This window comes from Engraulis encrasicolus, chromosome 19 (assembly GCF_034702125.1).
Source record: "Engraulis encrasicolus isolate BLACKSEA-1 chromosome 19, IST_EnEncr_1.0, whole genome shotgun sequence".
In the NCBI taxonomy this organism is placed as follows: Eukaryota; Metazoa; Chordata; class Actinopteri; order Clupeiformes; family Engraulidae; genus Engraulis; species Engraulis encrasicolus.
This window is the reverse complement of record NC_085875.1, coordinates 34985547-35006706: the sequence shown is the minus strand read 5'-3', so window position 1 is coordinate 35006706 and position 21160 is coordinate 34985547. Positions and strand designations below refer to the sequence as shown.

At 40.3% G+C, this 21160-nt stretch overlaps 2 protein-coding genes across 4 annotated transcripts; one reads left to right on the top strand and one right to left on the bottom strand.

Moving 5' to 3' along the window:
- Positions 1 to 671: 671 nt before the first annotated feature.
- On the top strand, positions 672 to 9688 carry LOC134435328 (ankyrin repeat domain-containing protein 66). Of its 3 annotated transcripts, none has more exons than XM_063184220.1 (5): positions 672 to 767; positions 1727 to 1878; positions 6056 to 6284; positions 6664 to 6846; positions 9583 to 9687. In XM_063184220.1, the coding sequence occupies exons 2-4, from the start codon at positions 1737 to 1739 to the stop codon at positions 6839 to 6841; spliced, it is 549 nt and encodes a 182-aa protein (XP_063040290.1). In that variant the 5' UTR covers positions 672 to 767; positions 1727 to 1736; the 3' UTR covers positions 6842 to 6846; positions 9583 to 9687. The 3 variants fall into 3 exon arrangements, with proteins under 3 accessions (XP_063040290.1, XP_063040289.1, XP_063040291.1); XM_063184219.1 differs by lacking the exon at positions 672 to 767 and adding an exon at positions 774 to 908 and having other exon boundaries at positions 9583 to 9688; XM_063184221.1 differs by lacking the exon at positions 672 to 767 and adding an exon at positions 774 to 908 and having other exon boundaries at positions 6664 to 6851; positions 9583 to 9688.
- adgrf3a (adhesion G protein-coupled receptor F3a) lies at positions 6998 to 16612 on the bottom strand. The gene is made up of 6 exons (XM_063184218.1): positions 16338 to 16612; positions 14837 to 15022; positions 9702 to 11024; positions 9568 to 9609; positions 8749 to 8790; positions 6998 to 8141 (listed from the first exon to the last, which is right to left on the bottom strand). Exons 2-6 carry the CDS (start codon positions 14963 to 14965, stop codon positions 8070 to 8072), a joined length of 1608 nt encoding a protein of 535 aa, XP_063040288.1. The 5' UTR covers positions 14966 to 15022; positions 16338 to 16612; the 3' UTR covers positions 6998 to 8069.
- Positions 16613 to 21160: the final 4548 nt, after the last annotated feature.

The window sequence follows — 21160 nt, the reverse complement described above, 5'->3', positions numbered from 1 at the left end:
TTATGTCACTATTCCAATCACTTGAACATTTGAACATTTTAATTGTATGATTGCATGCAGGGGTTAAATTGGACCTCAATTTTATAGCAGCTCTTTCAAAAATGTCTGCTGTCAAAAACCACACACACACACACACACACACACACACACACACACACACACACACACACACACACACACACACACACACATAGTAGATCCCAATTTAACCCCAGGGTACGTACATCTAAATTTACCTGGATGAGTACGTTGCGGTGGTCGTTGTTAGGCATGTGATTGGTCCCATTCCCCAGCTGCCCAACTGACAGAAACTGCAATAAGCAACTGGTCATTTATTTTATCCGGGAATGTCTTGTAGCAAGCCACTGGAGTGAGGTGGGTTTAAGGCGAGTTTTTTTTAACCACTAGATGGCACTATTGATGTTGGGTTGGCTAGTGTGTGCTTGGGCACTCTGACTGAACAGAAATATTGGTCATTGCGATGTGCAGTGTTTTTTTTTTAAGAGGTTGCACATCTAATGTGGCTATTCATCATGTTCATGTGGGTATTCTTGAATACTAAGAAACTTTTGAATACACATAATTGCAGGAAACCACCCTTACCTTTGGCCATGGAATTATGCGTGCGCGCGCAACAGTGTAGCCAATCCATTGACAGTAAATGAGCCAATCAGAGCGAGAACTGAACACCCTTTGGCCTGTGAACGCTGCTAGACGACGCAAGTAAACAAACACGGGGCCAGGAAGGGGACACAACGGTGGGAAAGGTGAGCTGTCTCGAGCTTGCTTCATTCGCTATAGTTGGAAACGCAGGCCTACTTTGCGTCGAGTTTTTTCCTTCACACCAGGCTTACTGTCGATGGATGCAAGCTGTAGTAGTACATACCAGTTACTTTTAGAACATTGAGGTACAGTGTTGGCCTATTATGGCCTGGTCAGTCGAATTGTGACCCAAGAGATATGCCCATTCAATATTCAGTGCGGTTCTGTCATACATGGGTTCTTTGGTATGGTTGACTTACCTTGCCCTGTGGTTAAACTTGTCTTTGTGTCAATAATTTCTCCAAGTTTATATTCTCCTGGCATTTTCATTTCCACCCTCCTTACAATACAATACTACACAATAGGCCTACAGTACAACATGTATTTATAGCACAGTCAGGGTCGGATTTATGCACAGGCTAGATATGGCTGCAGCCTAGGAGCCCCCACCTTCCAGGGGTCCCATGATTGTCCAAAAGCGAAAAATGCAGACTTGTGACAAGATGCAATATTGACATTTTCAATAAAGTTTTTCAAAAAATATTAATGATTTATCCTGAATTGTAATTATGGCAAGAAGTAAAGGGGGGAGGGGGGTGCACAGCAATAACCTAGTGGCCCAGGTAATCTTAATCCGGCTCTGGGCTATGACTACTGAGGACAGCAATGATCCGTACAGCTCAAACATTCCTCTCCCAACCTCAAGTCAAGTCAAGTTGGTTTTATTGTCAATTTCTTTACATGCACTGTAGGGAGACTGAAAATAAAAACTACTAGTGTCGTTTTAAATATTGAATGGAGGCAATAATACATTATCTACTGTTGTTGATGTATCCAAACTAAATCATATCCTTGGGAACGTGGCTTAAAATGAATTTGGATGATCAAGCAAATGTACTGTGTTTGTAGGTAATGTGTTTACCTTGTGTCTTAATCTGTCTGTGCATTGTGTTTTCAACTGCAGCTGCCCTGAAATGATGTCTGAACTCCATCAGGCCGCAGCATCGGGGGATGTTGACCTCGTGGAGGACATTCTGAGGCAGAACAAATACGACCCCAACCAGAGGGACGTGGACTGGAACAACAGAACTCCACTGCATTGGGCTGCCGCTCGAGGTAGAACTAGTCTAGCTGCGTTCCTTCGATTCCTTGCTGTATTTTTTTTGCTGTTCGATTCGGGAAGGGACGGCAAAAGACCCAAAATCGAACCCGAATCGCAGGTGTAACAGGCCAGTGCCCTACCATTAGAGCCACGGTGGGGCCTCCTCCACCATTTCTTAGGGTTCCAGACTAACCCCTGGCAGAGAGCTTGCCTGTCTAATCAGTTTGTTCAATCAGTTGGGATCACTGGTCTTGATACTACTACTGGTGCCCCAGCAGGTGACAGAAGAAAATTGCACTAGCACACTGGCCACCACAGATTGATAGAACGTCTGCAACATGTTAGTGCACACATACTGAAGACCTAAGCCCCNCCCCCCCCCCCCCCCCCCACCCCCCCCCCCCCCCCCCGCCCCCCCCCACCCCCCCCCCCCCCCCAAGAAATAGAGCCCAATATGACCGTCTCTTCTGACACATTAAAGACGTTTTTTTTTTCTTTTTAAAGAAGTGTGTCTCAGCCTCTTGCCTCTTTTTTTTATTATTTTTTTATTTACTTTCCCAGGTGAAAAACCCATATACTTAAAGCGATGGTTCGGAGTAGAATCACCCTAATGCCATTTGAACCGTGACACCCATCCACCTTTACACCCGAAGTGTTTTCTGCCGCAGGCTTACATCAACAGAGTTGCCGTGTTATTCGATGTTTATTCCGGTTAGCTTGACTCAAGCGCATATGGATACTGGGCACCGTCTCCAAACTTTCCCCACAAAAATAACATGTCATGACACCAAACTTCTGCAGTAGCACAAATATGGTCTGTACTCACGAAACGAAGCATTTGGAAGTTTGGAAATAGTCCAGGAGTTTATTATTATCAACACAAGCCGAATAGCTTCTCTGCTGCTAAAGCTGCGCCAACGTTACTTCCGTCATCTAAGACAAGCATGTAAGAGTCCTCAACGAAGCTCATAATATGCACAATGAAAAGTGAATTCAGCATCAGTATTGATAACGAAAATCCTTGTCTAATTGATAGTAGGTAAGATTTGAAATATCTTTTAAGTATTTTGCCTTGAAAATATAAGCCTTAATCACAATTCAGTGAAAACTTTTTTAACACTCTCGTCTGGAAGTTTTGTTGAAGACTTTTACGGGCTTGTCTCATATGACGGAAGTAACGTTGGCACAGCTTTAGCAGCAGAGAAGCTATTCAGCTTGTGTTGATAATACTAAACTCCTGGACTATTTCCAAACTTCCAAATGCTTCGTTTCGTGAGTACAGACCATATTTGTGCTACTGCAGAAGTTTGGTGTAATGACATGTTATTTTTGTGAGGAAAGTTTGGAGACGGTGCCCAGTATCCATATGCGCTTGAGTCAAGCTAACCGGAATAAACATCGAATAACACGGCAACTCTGTTGATGTAAGTCTGCGGCAGAAAACACTTCGGGTGTAAAGGTGGATGGGTGTCACGGTTCAAATGGCATTAAGGTGATTCTACTCCGAACCATCGCTTTAAAGTGTACTTTTTTGACCGTACTTAGCAGGGCTTGACATTCACATTTTTGCTTGCCGGCCACTCTGGCTAATGGTTTTCCTGAGTCACGAGTCATCCTAGCTATTCTACTTGCCACAACATTTTTTTTTAATCATGGTGCAGCACATCTTAACTCAGAAGATGGTGCTCAAAGCAAGAAGATGAGTGCATGGGTTTCTACATGGAAATAAAACAAACACATAGAAACTGAGTATCTTGAGCATAAATACACAAGGGGCAAAATGCAGAATATAGGCTATTCTGAAATGTCATACCATAGGATAAATTACCTGCCAAATTGGCTAGTGACACTGAATTTGTTACCAGCCACAGCCAAGTTTTACCAGCATTTGGCCAGTTGGCTAGTGCCAGTGTCAAGCACTGGTCCTCAGTACAAAGTGTACTATTTTCGGCGATTTAAAGTGTGCTTCATTGCACTATTAGTGCGCTGAAGCACTACTAAAGCAGTACTTCAGCACACTTGCAGCACACTGAGGATGCTAAATTGGCACCGCTTTTGGACAACTTTAAGTGCACTACAAGCATACTTTTGAAAGTATGCTCCAAACACGCTTTTCATGCATTCGTATGGCATTAATAGTGTGCTTGAGTACACTTCTATAACATTTTATTGTTACTAGAAGTACAATAAAAGTATATTAACTTCATGCTTCTTTGGACTACATTGGAACATTTTAAGTATGTAAAAAGTATATCATATTAAGTATTGTAAATATATAACAGGTATGCTTGAAGTATATTTACAGTACACTCCCAAGTACAACAAATAATATAAATGTAATACTACAATCCATGCTGGTTCTCGGAGCTTGTACATTACACACAGCCACATGTCACAGTAGTGATACAGTATGCATGCCTAGCACGACTGACATTTACAATCATTGCATTGTTACAGAGATTTCAGATACACATTTCACTTTATATCATTCTTGTTTCACCTTCCTGTAGTTGATCATTTGAATTGATCATGAATGGTGACCCTTGATTCTTTGTTTGAACAACTAGTTCCAACTTACCTCTCACCATGACACCATGGGAAGTGTGAGTCTATATATACCAGAACATATACATGACCATCATAATGACGGTGGGAACATGGCCATTTTTTGTGTACCACTTTAAAATGTTAAAACTCCTACAATAAATGCAGAATATAACAATGAGTAATATTTTCATGCAAACCAAAGATATTCCTTAGAGGTAAATGAATTTCTGTTTGAGAAATTTAGCTCCAAGAAGTGCATTTCTTTGAGAGCAACTTAATTACATCTAATTTTAAGTACACTTTAAATAAGCATATTGGAAACATACTTTTTCTTAGCACAAAAAGTGTGAGTGCGCTTTTAACATGCTAAGTACACTTCAGTCGTGCTTTTATTGTACTAAATTGAACCACTTTTTCACCTGGGTTTTTTTTTCACTTTTTGTGATCATCTACTGTACGTTGTAGCCAAATAGCACCTTCCACTTACCACCTCTTTACCACCACCACCACCCAGCCCTCTTTCCTCCTGCTCTGACCCTTTATGGTACCCTTTGTAGTTCTCAGTCTCTGTGTTGTGCTCCAGCCCCTAGTTGTGCCCCCCGCTCTACACCACTTACAATTCCACCCACAGCATGGGCATCATGTTACACTTAGCACTAGTTTTTCTTAAGTCCACCATCATGTCCTTGGTCTTCAAAGCCGATATGGACACTTCTGAGCAGCAACACTTCAGAGCAGATATTGATGTACAGTAATTGATATACAGTAATTAATATTGATATACAGTAATCTGAATAAAGGCCTCTTTTAGAATGTGTATAAATGGGAACATGTTTGTTTATTATTGTGTCATTAAGGCTTTCCAGGTTTCAATTCTATCCAGGGTCCATTCTCTTTGTCATAATTTTATCTATGTTTTTTTGTGTATACTGTATTTTCAGGGCTTTTTATGCCTTTATTGGGCAGGTTAATGAAGATGGAGACAGAGCATGTGTGGGAGAGAGATGGTATAGGCTTGAAGTTGTGAAATAACCCAGGCTGGATTCGAACCAGGGTCTCCCATCATGAGCACACAGCACACATATGGACAGATGCATTAGCGCACTGTGCCACAGCACCCCCACTGACTTCCAGGGCTGGACTGGACATCTGGCATACCAGGCATTTCCCGGTGGAGCATGCCCCCTCGTCACGTGGGCCCCTATTTTCAGAAATGTTAACAAAATATTTGTTTTAATTAAAATAGGGGCCTATGAGGGTACAGGGCCCACCGGTGAGTCAATTCCACGCAGCTAATTATGAGGGGCCCTCTTTAAGCCAAAAGTGGCCGGGCCCTATTTCTCCCTCAGTCCAGCCCTGCTGACTTCACATACATGCTGTATTGTATGGGGGCTGCCATGGCCTTGTAGTTAGGGATGTGGCCTCAAGATCAGAGGGTTGCAAGTTCGAATCCCACCCTTACCAGTCCTCCCTACTGTACTGTATACCTCTATCCATGTCTGAAGTGCCCTTGAGCAAGGCACCTAACCCCACATTGCTCTAGGGACTGTAACCAATATACCCTGTAAATATCTGTAAGTTGCTTTGGATAAAAGCGTCGGTTAAGTGTAGTGTAATTTAATGTAATGTAATTTCACTCTACAGGTCAGTCGGAGATGGTGCGCCTCCTCGTGGAGCACGGGGCTGAGCCAGGCCTCTGCACGGAGAGCGGGTGGACGGCCGCACATTTTGCCGCGGAGGCCGGCCGACTGCAGGTGCTGCGGACCCTGCACACCCTCCACGCCCCTCTGGACAATGAGGACTGCTGCGGGGACAAGCCCGTCAGGATCGCAGAGATCTACGGCCACGGGGACTGCGTGCAGTTCCTCAAGAGGTGGGGGTGGGGGTACTGTACCAATTTGTTGTTCGGGGCCAGTACATTGACAGAAATGGCATTAATAAAGCAGAGAATACTCTCACCCTAAGAATTGTGAATCTCTTGACTCTTACCCTGTCTCTCTGGAGGAAAACAGGTACCAGGGATAATATTATTATTATTAATAATAATAATAATAATAATAATAATAATAATAATACCACCACTGGTGCTTCTCCCCAAACTTTTCACAAATGTACTTCTTCCAAATGCACACTTCTGTTCCCAGCTGCACCCACTGGTATGTAGTATTTTTTTTATGCAGTATTAATAGTAATCTGAATTTTGTTCCAACTCAATAATTTGAATTTTGTTCCACTAACTGTGTGTGCCACAGGGCAGAGGAAGACAATCGCCGTTGCACACACTCCACTTTGTTGTCAGGGTCGACTCAGAATGACGCTGACCAAGAATGGGAGCAGCCAAAAAGAGTCACAGAACAGCAACAGCGGATGGCAAAGAAAGTGAAGGTGCAGGTGCAGGCTCCAGACCCAAAATCAAAGTTGAGAAACTAAGGCAGGTACGGTATGTATTACTTTCATCCTCATTTCTTGCTGTTAGGAATGCAGAACCTTAACCAAAACCCAATGGCTACTCTTTTGTTATTCGAAAAAACACAACTGGCTGACCAAATAATAAAAAAACAGGTTGTGGACACAAGAGAATTTTAAAGCTTATGTTACTTTATTAGAGCAAATTTCTATGTTTCAGAAATGAGGTCATTATTATTACAGTGCACACAGCCATTCACAGCTCACACCTACAACATTTCACCCATTATATACAGTTTGTGAACAAGGAACAGCTATGACAGTCCCTTTGGACAAGTCCCATTGACATTGTGATACAGCACACAATGCACATAACGAAATTGAATTGTGTGTGTGTGTGTGTGTGTGGGGCGGCCCAACAGGCACCCCAAAGGGAGCAGTGCAGCGGGGACTGTATCATGGTCAAGATCAGTGTTGCCAGATTGGGTGGTTACCCGGGAAAAATTGGCCATTTTTTTAAACAGGAAAAATTGGCCATTTGGCGTTTATTTTTCTGCAGTTTTGGGCCCATAGAAGTCAATGTAATTTGCTGAAATTGTGCAGAATTTAGCACATTTTGGCGGTTTTTGAGAACCTTTTGGGCGGAATTTGATCATGGTGGAGGAGGCATAATCTCTCCTGTTGGAAATAAAACTGGCAACTAGCTTGACTGTGTAACCACTTGCCCATGAATGTCCCTAAAATTTCTTACATAACATTTGTAACATAAAATGTGGAACATAACTTCAGAAACACCCAAGCAAACATTTAATATACCCTCGTCCTAAAAATCTAGGTTGTAAGTCATTTTTTATTGATATGAGGATTATATTATTTAGCACTGAGTGTATAACATAGGTATTATAAATAAATATGAAAAAAGCATAGTTATTCCAATTGTTACAATGACTATTCTTAATTATTAGAATGGAATGATCCCCAAAATTCAAGAGCCCCCTACACACTAATAAAGGATACATAGACTGTCTGAGCTATCAGCCTTTTGTTGTTTTTGACTGTAGAACAATGTTCCTCTGTCAACAGCTGTACATGGTATATCTACATGAAAATTCTTATATAAGAATATATAAGTACATGTATGCAGCACAACACCAGTGCAACAACTTAACATCACAGCAAAATCTTACTTTCAAACAAAGTGTTGTGCAAAACAGGAAAGCAAAAGTGGATTTCAAAAACCAAAGACCACGAGTTACTTCTTTTTGAGAGAACTTTCATTGGATGTCCTGGAGGCGGAAGCATTGCTTGTAGATGTCTTATAAACCTTGCATTGGAGAAAAATATCACGTCAAATTAGTTTTTATAGCATGTGCCTCAGATTGTCAGTTTGTCTTACACTCAAAACATTAGCTCATATGTATTTAAAAGTCCACTGTGTCATTTTAGAGACATTATGTGGTCAGTAGTGTTGCACCGATACCATTTTTTTGCCCTGATACCGATCGACTGTGCAGTATCGGCCGATACCGATACCATACTGATACTTTGTTTGAAATATATATACAGTATATATATGAAGAGCTGCATAGGCTACTACTTGGATGTAACATCATTGCTATCATGGCTTTGTCAGGCTGCTGCCTACCTTTGTAAAATAAGAAAAAGACTAATACTGTTCAAAATGACTCCAGTAGACCGTTTTATTCTTTTTAAATACCTCTGATATAAAATAACTAAGTTCAAGGCTGCTTTCAAGTGTCACACGAGCATCTTTAAATGGTATCGGTGCCCTATTTGTTGGCACTCGCCGATACCGATACCGACAACAATACCGATACCACCATTTTATTGCAGTATCAGGGCCCCGGCCGATACTGGTATCGGTACTGGTGCAACACTTGTGATCAGGTCATAAAACGTGGATTTCTCACCTTTGCGGTCCAGGAGATCTTCCCACAAAGTGTCTCTCTGACCTGTACAACACACCATATGTTAAAAAAAATCAAGAAATATCAGACATGTAAAGTATGAATGAATGTAGCCTCCACAATACACCCGTCTCCAAAAGAGTTGTCACCTATCCATCTGTTTGGAATAACAGCTAATAACCTAACTTTCAATTAATCACTTGACTTCAGAAGTCACTCATATGAAAGCTACAACCCTCCTGAATGAAAATGTATGTACAAAAATAAATTTCATGCACCAAAGAAAGATTGACCCTTTAATGAACACAGACAGGGCAGATTTTCACAAGACAAAAGTTTTGTCGCCTATCGAACATAATGTGAAAATGAGCAGATAAGACACTTCAAAACACTTCAAATACGCAGATCGGGTGTCATACTTAATCACTGATTCACTCACACCTATCCAGAAAATCAACTTTGGCCTTAGGTGTATGTTTAGGGTCATTGTAATCACGGACAGCAACACAATGAAAATCAATGGAGTTCAATGAGAGATGGTGACATATTGGCTATTCGTAGAGCAATACATTTTTAACTTAATGATGTAATCAATGATAAAATCCCTCACACACCAGCAGCATGCATGCAGCTCCTCATAAGAGCTGTATCCCTCCAATGTTTGACTTTCATTCAGGGTTGTAGCTTTCATATGAGTGACTTCTGAAGCCAAATGATTAATTGAAAGTTAGGTTATTATTCCAAACAGATGGATAGGCGACAACTCTTTTGGAGAGGGGTGTATATTGTTTTTAATTAATGAGTAAATGATGGTAACTTTACCTTTTTCTCACTCAGGCATGCCGTAACAAGAATGAAAAAACCCTGAAAGTCATGGATCATCAAAGTCAAGGCCATGTATACACTTTTCAAACAAACTCTCTCAGAAATTCTGCAGGTTGAGTTCAAATCCTTACCTGAAACGCATTGCACCCCGTAAAGAGGTAGTTCACAATGTCAGACATCGGCCTTTGGGTGTAGTCAATCGTCAGGATAAAAAAGCCAAAAATCCATGTCACTCCAAAAATGGGTGTCAGGAGGATGACTGCCTTGAGGATGCTCCGAATGATGTCTTTGTCATCTTGACTACGACTTTCAGACACAGAGGGCTTCAGCAGTCTAACAATGACCACCATCATGGACAGGATATTAATGCAGATGATAATGCCGACAGGCATTACAAACGCAAAAAAGGACCCTTGGAAAGTGCCCTCATACTTCAGCCAGCAGGTCTCTGGCAGGTAGTAGCTGTCGGCTTTCCCATTTCCATACGCAATGTAAGTCAAAACCACAATGATCAGAGGGCAGACGTAGCCGACGGTGAGGGACATGATCAGAAAGAACTTTTTGCTCAGGTGCTGGAATACAAAAACCAAGGAGTGGAGGAGCACCAGGCTCAAGCACAGCATCCAGAAGAACATGGCAAGGAAGCAGTAGTGCTTCACCACCACCAGCCACCAGCACCAGTTGGTAGGCTTGGACTCGAACGCCGTGGCCAAAAAGCTGATGTCGGCCAAAAGCAAGCTGAGAGAGATGTTGACCACGGCCGTGTGGCGAAAGTGGGCGATGTCCGACTTAACCACTGAGCTCCACACTATGCCCTCGATGAGAACGCAAATGATGAGAGACAGGATTGAAACGCTCACACCGATCCAAGTCAGATAGTTCATGTATGGAATTATAACTGGGTTTTTTGACATGAACACAGTGAATGAGGCTCCTAAGTAACCCTTGGTCTGAGATCGCGAAGTGAGATTGTTGTTGTTAAGTTTACATACGCATACACCTGGGTTGTCTGCACCTCCCCATGTGCACACCTCTTTGGACCACATCTTTTTTTCAGGCAACCAGACAACACAGCTCATTTCATGGTTAGCAGTTCGATTAACCTCTGGAAATGTAAGTGTAACATCCTCGTGACCTTCAGCTTGAACTTCTATCACAATGCCACGGCTCTCCTCATCCTTGATCTGTGGCAAGTACTCCGCAAGTTTTTTGAAGCCAGTGGCCAATAAGGGCCCTTTACTGCCTGATTCCTTTACCTTAACGCCAAAAACTTCCGTTGATTTACAGTTACCTTTACACTTCTTCAATTCTATGTTTTTCCTTGTTAAATCCTCGCTTACATTGGATCGTAACAACAATCTATTAACCTCGAACAGGTAAAAAGCCGCAGTGACATTGTCCCAGGATCCGTTCAGTGTATCATTCAACAAGTTGTTTGCCGATGTGAGGAAATCCTGGAAAGGATATGGAAGTATTATTTTCATATTTATGCCAGCTTATCATTTTCTATGACATGGTTATGTCCCTCTTATTCAGTTAGTGAAAGATTAAGTAACTGGAGCTATACTTTTATTCAAAAATATTGCCTGCTCTTCTGCACCAACATCTAAACTATTGTATACAGCCGTCTCCAAAAGTGTTGTCGCCTATCGATCTGTTTAGAATAACAGCTAATAACCTGACTTTCAATTAATCACTTGGCTTCAGAAGTCACTCATATGAAAGCTACAACCCTCTCGAATGAAAATGTATGTACAAAAATAAATTTCATGCACCAAAGAAAGCTTGACCCTTTAATGAACACAGACAGGGCAGATTTTCACAAGACAAAAGTTTTGTCGCCTATCGAACATAATGTGAAAATGAGCAGATAAGTCACATCAAATACACAGATCGGGTGTCATACTTATTCAATGAATCACTCTCACCTCTTAAAAAAATCAACTTTGGCCTTAGGTGTATGTTTAGGGTCATTGTAATCATGGAAAGCAACAGAATGAAAAACAATTAAGATCAATGAGAGATGGTGACATATTCGCTATTCGTAGAGCTATACATTTTTAACTTCACGATTTAATCAATGATAAAAGCCCTCAAACACCTGCAGCATGCATGCATCTCCTCATAAGAGCTGTATCCCTACCATGTTTCACTTTATGCCCCATTTTTCTTTTTTCCTATTCTTCATCTCCAACACCATACAGTTTTGATGCTATCAGTTCTAAAATGATTGATCTTGGGATCATGCCTTCAGAGTATGAGTCCCATTAGCCTTCATTTTTGTCAGAATTAGGCCTGACATACTCTTGGCTGGCTTTTTTGAGACAGGACAGTGGGAGAGACCTCTTTGGTGTTAAAGGTGAAGGATCTTAAAAAAATACATGGTGCCTAAAGTAAAATATGGGAGGGATACAGCTCTTATGTGGAGCTGCATGCATGCTGCTGGTGTTTGAGGGCTTTTATCATTGATTAAATCATTAAGGGTGGGTTGCACCAACGTGGTTTAAATTTTAATCTACATTTAATCTAAGTTTAATTTTTAGTTGTGTTGCACCAAACTTAAACCCAGTTTAAATTTAGCTTCCAGTAATCTCTGGTTAAATCTAATCCATGGCTAAACTCAGATTTAATACCCCACTTAAACTGAGATTAATTTTGAGTCTGTTGCACCAGTGATTTTAACCCAAGGATAAACCTGCATTGCCTGATTAATTTAAGCCACCCCTGGAGGAGGTTTAAATGCGTTATTCGGACAACATGGCTGCTGTTATTCGTCTGCTTGAGTTACAAGATAGAGTTCCACACATAAATATTCAAGATGGGCTAAACCCTGTTGAATTCTACAGCAATAGTGAGTTTCAGATTCACAAAATAGGCCCTAATAGTCTGTTGTGGCAGCCATTCTCCAGATTCTCGTTGCTTATCGCCACATGTTGTTTCCAGATGATGGATGGTGAACTATTTGGTGTCTACAAGTCCAGTCTGCACCTAGGTCCCCTGAATATAGGCCTAACTTAACTGGCCTATTGCAAATAGATAATGACATAAATAAGCAAATATGATTTGATTTATTAATTTGCATTAAATTATGTCACTCAAAAGTTCTTCAAGTGCTTTGTTATGAGCTCAATGGCTTTCCCATGCTCTGCAGCCTTTCTTTTTGCATTAAAATAACCTCCTTCTTCAGTCATCTGAGCAGAAAGACAGAAATTGATGAGCCATAGCCATAACAAATAATTCCATTCACCAATTATTTTCCAAAATATGACGAAATTGAACAAAACGGTAGAATTAAGTAGTCATCTGAAGATAGTAAGGATATGTCTTTAAAAGGATAATCAACTATGCTGTCATTGTAGATGGTCCGGCGCCTGTCACTTTAATGTCATGGTCGGACCCAAACAGTGACGTCACGTCTGTCAACAAACTTCATTCATGCAAGTGGGACGGTGGAGCCAGAAGTGCCACTACAACTACCGAGATGTTCATTTCTATTGATGCAGTGTAAATAAAATAAACAAAACAGAATCGCCATTGGATTATGTGGAATGTGTGTTCTGTATGCCCTTTTGAGTAAGTCATTACCTTAGTAACAAGAGACCACTTTGTGAACAGGATTCGCTTAGCCTACAGTAAAACTAGCCTTGCTGCAGCTTGTTCTTAACGAAACGGACATTCAATTAATGTTATGCCAAGTTGTTACAATGGTTGTAAATTCACGAAATGAATAATGCATTGCCATTTCGTTTAAAATCAGTGCTAAACATTTAATACGAAGTGTTATGTTGGAATATGACAGGTTTTGGTGGACATGAGTCCAACTCCAATGACGTTTTGTAGTAGACGTCAATGTGGACTGTAAAGTGAAGTCAGCATCTACGAAGCATGTTCGTTGTTTGTAGCCTAGCCTACATCAATGACGAATTACTTTTCCATTTTGGGCATTAACTGTGGTGCTACCACTTGACGTCTGGTGATGAAAAACGTAATTGATGTAGCCTACAGACATATAGGTGGAGACTTGGTGACGTTAGCAAAGCAGCAAAGTTAGCAACTTTTCTCCTGTCCAGAGCATCAAAGGGGTTGGAGAGGGAGAGCTGCTTCGGGATTAATATTGATATACCTTCGCCGTCAGCGGGTCAATGTTTTCTTTGTACAGTCCCACTATGCCGTCTCTCTTCTGTTTCCATTGCGATCTACCGGTATCTTAACTGTGATACAATGTAACGGCCGCTACGCATGCAGTGTTTACAAAATGTCAAACAGGCCGAATTCCAGACCACTGAACCTGAACGACTATCCCCGCCCCAAACAACTCAATGTGTGATCGTTTGTTTGTTAAATATTAAATAATAAATGTAAGTTTTGTCTTTTTAGGCACACATTTTGACCTACCCATCAATGGTGGCTGATGAACATATTTAAATCTAGTTTAATCCTTGATTAAACCAGTTTAGGTAATCCAGGTTTAAATTTAAGATGTGCAACACATCTCAGATTAATTTAAACCCTGTTTAAACATGGATTAACTAAACTCAGTTTAGGCCTAAACTAGGTTTAAGTTAAGCCATGTTGGTGCAACCCACCCTAAGTTAAACATGTATTGCTTTGCGAATAGCAAATACGTCACCATCTCTCATTGACATTCATTATTTTTCATTGTGTTGCTTTCCATGACCCTAAACGACCCTAAACATACACCTAAGGCCAAAGTTGATTTTCTGAAGAGGTGAGAGTGATTCAGTGATTAAGAATGACAACAGATCTGCGTATTTGAAGTGTTTTGATGTGACTTTTCTGCTCATTTTCACATTATGTTCGATAGGCGACAAAACTTTTGTCTTGTGAAAATCTGCCCTGAAAGGGTCAATCTTTCTTTGGTGCATGAAATTTATTTTTGTACATACATTTTCATTCCGGAGGGTTGTAGCTTTGATATGAGTGACTTCTGAAGCCAAGTAATTAATTGAAAGTCAGGTTATTAGCTGTTATTTCAAACAGATGGATAGGCGACAACACTTTTGGAGACGGCTGTATAGGCCTACAGTCATTGGTCGCAAATGTGAAATAGAGCAGACACTCAACATTCTTTCTTAAATGCATACTGATTAACAGGCTTTTGAACAACATATGTTAGAGTAATATTAATACATTTTGAGAACGAGTTTAGCTCCTTTTTTCTCTACAGATACATTTTAATACATTATCGATGATAGTTGGCCTGTTGTAACAGATCCCTTGACTTATTAAACATAACTATACTCACAGGTACCGCATCTGGACCAAGTGTTTGGTTCTTTGTTTCAGAAGTCTCTCTAATGATAGCAAAGATCTGCACTGATTGGTCGATGTTTGCGTTAGAATTAATATTTGTCTTTTCTGTAGACAGCTTCATGACTTGAAACAACTTTGGAGTTGTTTCAGCGAAATTCCCAATGCCTCTCTGTAGGGTCTGTGGAGAGACAAAAACATGTTTATATTATTAAAACTGAATAATGACCAATTAGAATTACGTTTCACAGATCGATTTAACATCTTTAAATAAATAGGCTTCAAGCGATCAGAATGTGATGACTCAGCCATGAGTGGTTAAAATGAAAATATTTCCGTAATTTTGACATTCAGTGTTTCCCACCAACTGGAGGGCTATCCCAATTCGAACAGGTAGCGTTTCAAGCCCTACGCCTACACCTACTTCATTGCTCCGTTTCATGGGGCGAGGGCCAAGGGGTAGGGGTCAGGGGTGGAATTTATTTTTTTTCCCCATCTGTCACTGTGGCAGGTAGATTTTAAAATCTCCCAGTCACTAGCCATTTTAACCAGTAAAAGTGACGGGTGGGTTGAAAAATTTACCAGTCACCTCTGAAATGTATCCGTCATTGGCAGGTGGACGGGTGCTTATTTCCATCCCTGGTAGGGGTAGGGGTAGGGGTGGAGGTTAGTAATGGGAAAGGCCCTTTGTAGTTTTGTATGCCATGGTGCTACCGGCAAAAAAACCCCAAAAAAACATTGTGCCTGTGCAAGTGTTATGTCTACACGCCCAGACACGTATACAGTGTTTATCAATTTCTGGTGCTTGGTTTTTATTCTGTGGTGCTGCACCAAAGCACAATGTGGTCCAAAATAATTGCCCACACCTGGCTAAGGTTGTGCAAAAAAACAAACAAACAAAAAAACGTCATGACAATACATCGCGATATGTACTTTCACGCTATACTGCATCAATACTTATTTTCATGATATATTGCATCGATTCATGACAATTGATCATTTAATAATAATAAAAGTCTAATTTGTCAATGGTTCATTTTGTTCAGTAGAGAGGTAATATTTCTGTTGTGATGGAAGCTCTCTCCCAGATGTTCAAATGCTCAAATAAAATAAATTGACTGATGAATGCTGCAACTGACAAATAAGCTGTATTTTTACACATTTACTGAAGTAAATATCGCAATACAGTACATCGCAATAGTACATGAATCGCAATGCATTGTGATAGAATCACATCCTGACGTGTATTGTGGAGCTTATTGAATAGTGAACCCTTTGCCACCCCTAATTCTGGCATAGTGTAATGAATGCCCACTAGAAGAGCTCAGCACTGGGTTAGTGTATACATTAGAAAAGTGTACATTCCTGAGTCATAACGAATACTTAGAAATTGATGGTGGTCGTAAATTACAAAAAGGCAAAAATATGACATTTTTAAACAAATCAATGGCTACCGTAAAAACTGTAACTACTGGTCCTTGGCACAACTGTATTACCTCTGCATCTCCAGCCACTTCTTTAAGATCAAGGTTTACACATTCAGACTTCTCATCCTCCCATGTTCCATCTCCGTTGCACTTTCTTTTCCTCTGTCCTCTTTGATGATTAGGGCAGGGCAGTTTTGCAGTAGAATTCCTTCTGGCTGCCGGCCAATCCCCCTCTTTGTCGCAGGCATCATTGTTCTCTGAGTGGGTAAGCAAGCAAACAAAATGGAGGAACAGGCCTGTTTCTGGCAAGACCAAAATACAGGAGTTGTACAAAATAATGGAAACACCGGTCATTTTAGTGAGAAGTGAGAGTGGGAAGTTTCATGGCTCATCCGCAGTTAATCCTGTTGGATGTGGTTCATCCTTCTTGGTGGTATGCAGATATTACCTTGGATACCGTGGCTCTTGACACATCATAAAGACTTGCTGTCTCGGTCAAAGATGCAACGGTTACACGCGCACCAAGAATGTATCCTTTTTGGACTCTGATATGTCACCCATAATGTTGTGTGAATTGCAACATTTTGAGCAAAACTGCTCTTGAACCCTGCTAATTCAACCTTCACACTTCACTTTACTAGTGCAATGTGAAATTAATGAAGATTGGCCAACAGGCTTGTCCACTTGAGTCATGAAACTTCCCACACTAAAATGACAGGTGTCTCAGCCATTTTGTCCAACCCCTGTACTGTATATCCACAAGAGAGCTGGAAAAAGGCACCTTTTAGCTCTGATGAAACTTTTTTTGTCCACTTTTGCATTAAGACATTTAATGAACTGTTATAATTGCAGCATGTAATGGCAGCATACACATTTGGAAAAATTAGTCCCCTAGCTTTCGTTCACTGTGTTACATAAAAAACTACTTTTTAATTCAAACTGTGATGGATGCATTTTCACATGGTTTTCCTCTGGTCAAAGACGACCTGTACTGCAGGAGAGTTGCGGACAGAGGGGTCTGTTTACATAAAACCTTGAATATGAATGAATACCGGTCAAAGGTTTGGGGTCACCCCACCACCCACCCATGACATTTTTTTCTGACAATTAAAGACAAAAATCTAAGGTTTCCAATGTATGGCACTTGCTTGTACACTAAAACATGGTTTAGATAATAGGAAGTCCCATTAGGTTCATTTTAATGGCTTGAGATTCCCACATTGACTTTCACTTGAATTTGTAGACGAGGTTGCAGTGAAACAAATGTCCTACGCCATTGGAAAGGGCAGAAATTGAGCTTTCCAATGGTTCCATAGCCTAGCGAAAACCTCTACGGCTTGAAAGCTGACAGGGGCGTCTAGATTTCTAGGCTAATGGTTCCATGTATTCTCTAATAAACTTTCCTATATAATAAATGTGTGAAACGGGTCGGTTTGATTTCACACTTCTGTGCAGTTTAATCTGATGGATTAAGCAAATCTGGAAAAAGGATATTGACCCCAATCTTTTGAACGGTACTTTGTGTGTTTATACATACATGCCACAAAAGGTGCCAAATGAAGTTAATTTTTTATTTTTTTTTAAATCACGATGACTGATGGAATTGAATGTTATAGCCTCTAAGGATAAAGGACTCACCATAAATGGCAGAAATCTTAAGGGTCGCGGTGCGATTTTGATTCTTCCTGTTTCTGAAAGTACATGAAATAGGTTCTTTTGTTGCTTTTTCTTTGTCGCATTCTACGGTCCTGTCAATTGTGTAGAAGACCTGATCCTTGTCATAATCAGGGCCTGCAGAGAGAGTAGAAAGTTTGGATTATTTTCACATGGAACTCTCTGGAGCACACTTCATTTTAACGAAGTTTAACCAACATCATGTGTGATGCTATCAACAGAGCCTACACAGTCACTCTAAATAAAATGAAAAGGCTCCCAGATTGTAATGGTTAAACGTACATACCGTTTTTATTAGAATAGTCGGCATCTTTCCATGTGATCTTATAATGCTCAGCCTCAGAAGAGTTTTGAATTCTACATGTCACTGTTATTTTGACATCATTTCCACCCGTCCTACAGTCAGGAAACTGAGGGTTGCTATACATGTTTATCTCTGGCAAGAGAGAAACATTTAAAAAGGCACGAGCTAGGTGTATGATTGGAGAATCATCCCTAAACTTGCATGTGTAAACACCTAATAAATGAAAAACAGGAGACAAACCGATCATTTACAGTATACTCAAAGGACAGACATTCAGCGGGAAATTAGGCTACGTGTCGTGGGCAGCATTCATTAATATTTGCTTGTGGTTACAGAGAGTGTCATTTCAGCAGTGTATTTCCAAAATGTGTGCTGCCCATTCACAAATGTTATCTGTTGATGTTATCCTTATATTTAGGCTGCTGGTCGATCAGAGTGGGATTTGCAGCCAATGTTGACTGGTATAGGACTTATTCAAAATGGCAGGTTTTGGCCCTTTCGTGTCTCCAGCAGTAGGGCACAGCACTGCTACGATCCTCCCTAATCTCTCTCACTCACTTCCTGTCAGCATCTCCTATCTAATAAAGGCATAAAAAGCCCCTATACTGTATATACAGTATATATATCAGGGCTTGACACTGGCACCTGTAAAAACTTGGCTGTGGCTAGTAACAATTACAGTGCCACTAGCCAATTTGGCAGGTATCTTATTCAATGATATGATACATCAGAATAGCATATAATATTCTGCATTATACACCTGTGTATTAATTGTTTCTATTTAAATTCAAGAAAAAGCTCAGTTACTCAGTTTCTATTTGTTTGATTTATTTCCATGTAAAAAGCTATGCGTTTATCTGATTGCTTTAACACCTCGTCCTCTGAGGTTAGATGATCAGTGTCATGATAAAGAAAAAAATCATTTCAAAATTGTGGCTACTAGTAGAATAGCTGCATGGCTAGAGGCTCAGGAAAAACCACACTAGCCACAGTGGCCGGCGAGCAAAAGTTAGTGTCAAGCCCTGATATATATATATATATATATATATATATATATATATATATATAATATATATATATATGAGTATTAATGAATTCTAAGTATTCATGAAAAAGAGGAATTTTGTGAATGGGCCACAGAAAAGAAAACAACACTGACACAGTGGACCTTTTTAGGTTTGACAGTGTTAACCAACTCATTTCCTATTGTAGCATACCTCTGAAGACATCCGATGCCTTCTTTATATTTATTTTGTTTTTGTTCACTTCCACTTCTGTTCCTCCCTCGATTACAGTTTCATTTGTGCCTCTTAACAGCAAAAACCATTCAGCTGTCAAGGGGCGGTTTGGTAAGTCACATGAAATGGTTTGCGCTGAATTATATTCAACAATCTCAGTTGGGGCTGTGATTTGGGCAAAACCTGTGAAGGATGAGGGGGAAAGGATTATAAAGGCCAAGAAGTTGCAACACAATAAAAAATAAAATAAACTACAGGTAAAAATGGTTAATATCTGTGTATTTTTTCATCAGGATAAAGTGTAAAAATATATATATATACCTTCAGTAGTAAGAGTGGCCGTTCCATTCTCCTCTTTTGCCATGATGACAGTTAAATTACCAAGACTGCTTATTTCATTGCCATCATATATAATCTTGAAAAAAACTCTCAGGGAACCCTTCCTGGGGTGAGGGACATGGTTAATTTCTTTGCCCTCAAGCAAAAACATGTTTTAAAAAATGACAAACTGTAAAAAACCTGTAAAAATGACTTTGAGACTTACTGGAATTTTGTGACAGTCAATGACCGGAACCATTTCACCTTACTGAAATATTCTGAAAACTAAAGCACATTAGTGATTTAGATACAGGTCTCAAACAACTGTTAAACTAAAATGACAAGCCATGAATGTGTAGTTCATAATCACTGATTCTGGTTAGTGGATGTTGACTGACTAAATTAAGTAATCTTTATATGGGCAAAAAAGGAATGACCATCGGCCCTCTCCACACATTCCATTCTGGGCAATGCAGTAACTTGCACCACAAAAAACAGGCTTAAAGGAGAATTCCTGCTAAATTGCATTGTACACATAACACACTTCCCCTTGACCTGTCAGAACCCGATGATGCTCTTTTTTGCCCCATTGAAAATTCACGTCTGAGCATACTTCAAATATCCAAAAACTGGTGCAGCATCACCTTACAACACAGCAATAACGTTTGGAATGATATTTGGAGTATGGTGAGAAGAAAACCATTAAATAAATTAAAATACATTAAATAAGCAACTGGACCTGTTTAGAAAATGTCATGGTCCAAATAAGGGTCCAGTTGGCTGTACCTGACTGCAGTTGCAGACTTAGTCACTGCTAATTATGTCACCGTCATTGTCTCTAGAGAGGTAGTAGCCTACAGAGGGTAGTCTGTGGCCTTAAGATAACAACATTTGCATCTTTCTGCGGAAGTATGTGGCCTCTATGTATTGGCATCATATTATATTAATAGTTTGTCAAGTACTAAACTTGAGGGGGTTTCTGTTGTCTTATTTCAGAAACGCACAAATACTCACCCCATCACTTATAAGCCCCCTTAGAGGTATATGAAATTAATGGCGATGCACAACAGGGGTCACATGTTTCAACAATAGGCCTACATGTTTTTTGTTTTGTTTATAAATACAGTGTTGTGAGGTGGGGCAAGACATTGGCAGCCAACCACGTGAGCAAATGTTTTGACCAACAGCAGTTTCCAACAATCAGAGGTTGCGTTGTGCGCAGCCAGGGTCGCGCAGCCAGGGGAAAACAAAATTTGAGAACCCATGTATTACAGTTCAGAAATAAACTGCCATAACAACTGTAGGGCCAAATATGTTTTTTTTCCCTGAACACTATAAAGAAAATTACATACCTTCTT

What these genes read in the sequence shown, in the direction of transcription:
- LOC134435328 (XM_063184219.1), top strand. Translation starts at nt 1,737, where the DNA reads ATGATGTCTGAACTCCATCAGGCCGCAGCATCGGGGGATGTTGACCTC. An exon ending in GCATTGGGCTGCCGCTCGAG is followed by an intron (nt 1,879 to 6,055) that starts GTAGAACTAGTC and finishes TTCACTCTACAG; the next exon opens with GTCAGTCGGAGATGGTGCGC. An exon ending in TGCGTGCAGTTCCTCAAGAG is followed by an intron (nt 6,285 to 6,663) that starts GTGGGGGTGGGG and finishes TGTGTGCCACAG; the next exon opens with GGCAGAGGAAGACAATCGCC.
- adgrf3a (XM_063184218.1), bottom strand. Translation starts at nt 14,965, where the DNA reads ATGAAGCTGTCTACAGAAAAGACAAATATTAATTCTAACGCAAACATC. An exon ending in TTGGTCCAGATGCGGTACCT is followed by an intron (nt 11,025 to 14,836) that starts GTGAGTATAGTT and finishes TATCCTTTCCAG; the next exon opens with GATTTCCTCACATCGGCAAA. An exon ending in CGGGGTGCAATGCGTTTCAG is followed by an intron (nt 9,610 to 9,701) that starts GTAAGGATTTGA and finishes CATGACTTTCAG; the next exon opens with GGTTTTTTCATTCTTGTTAC.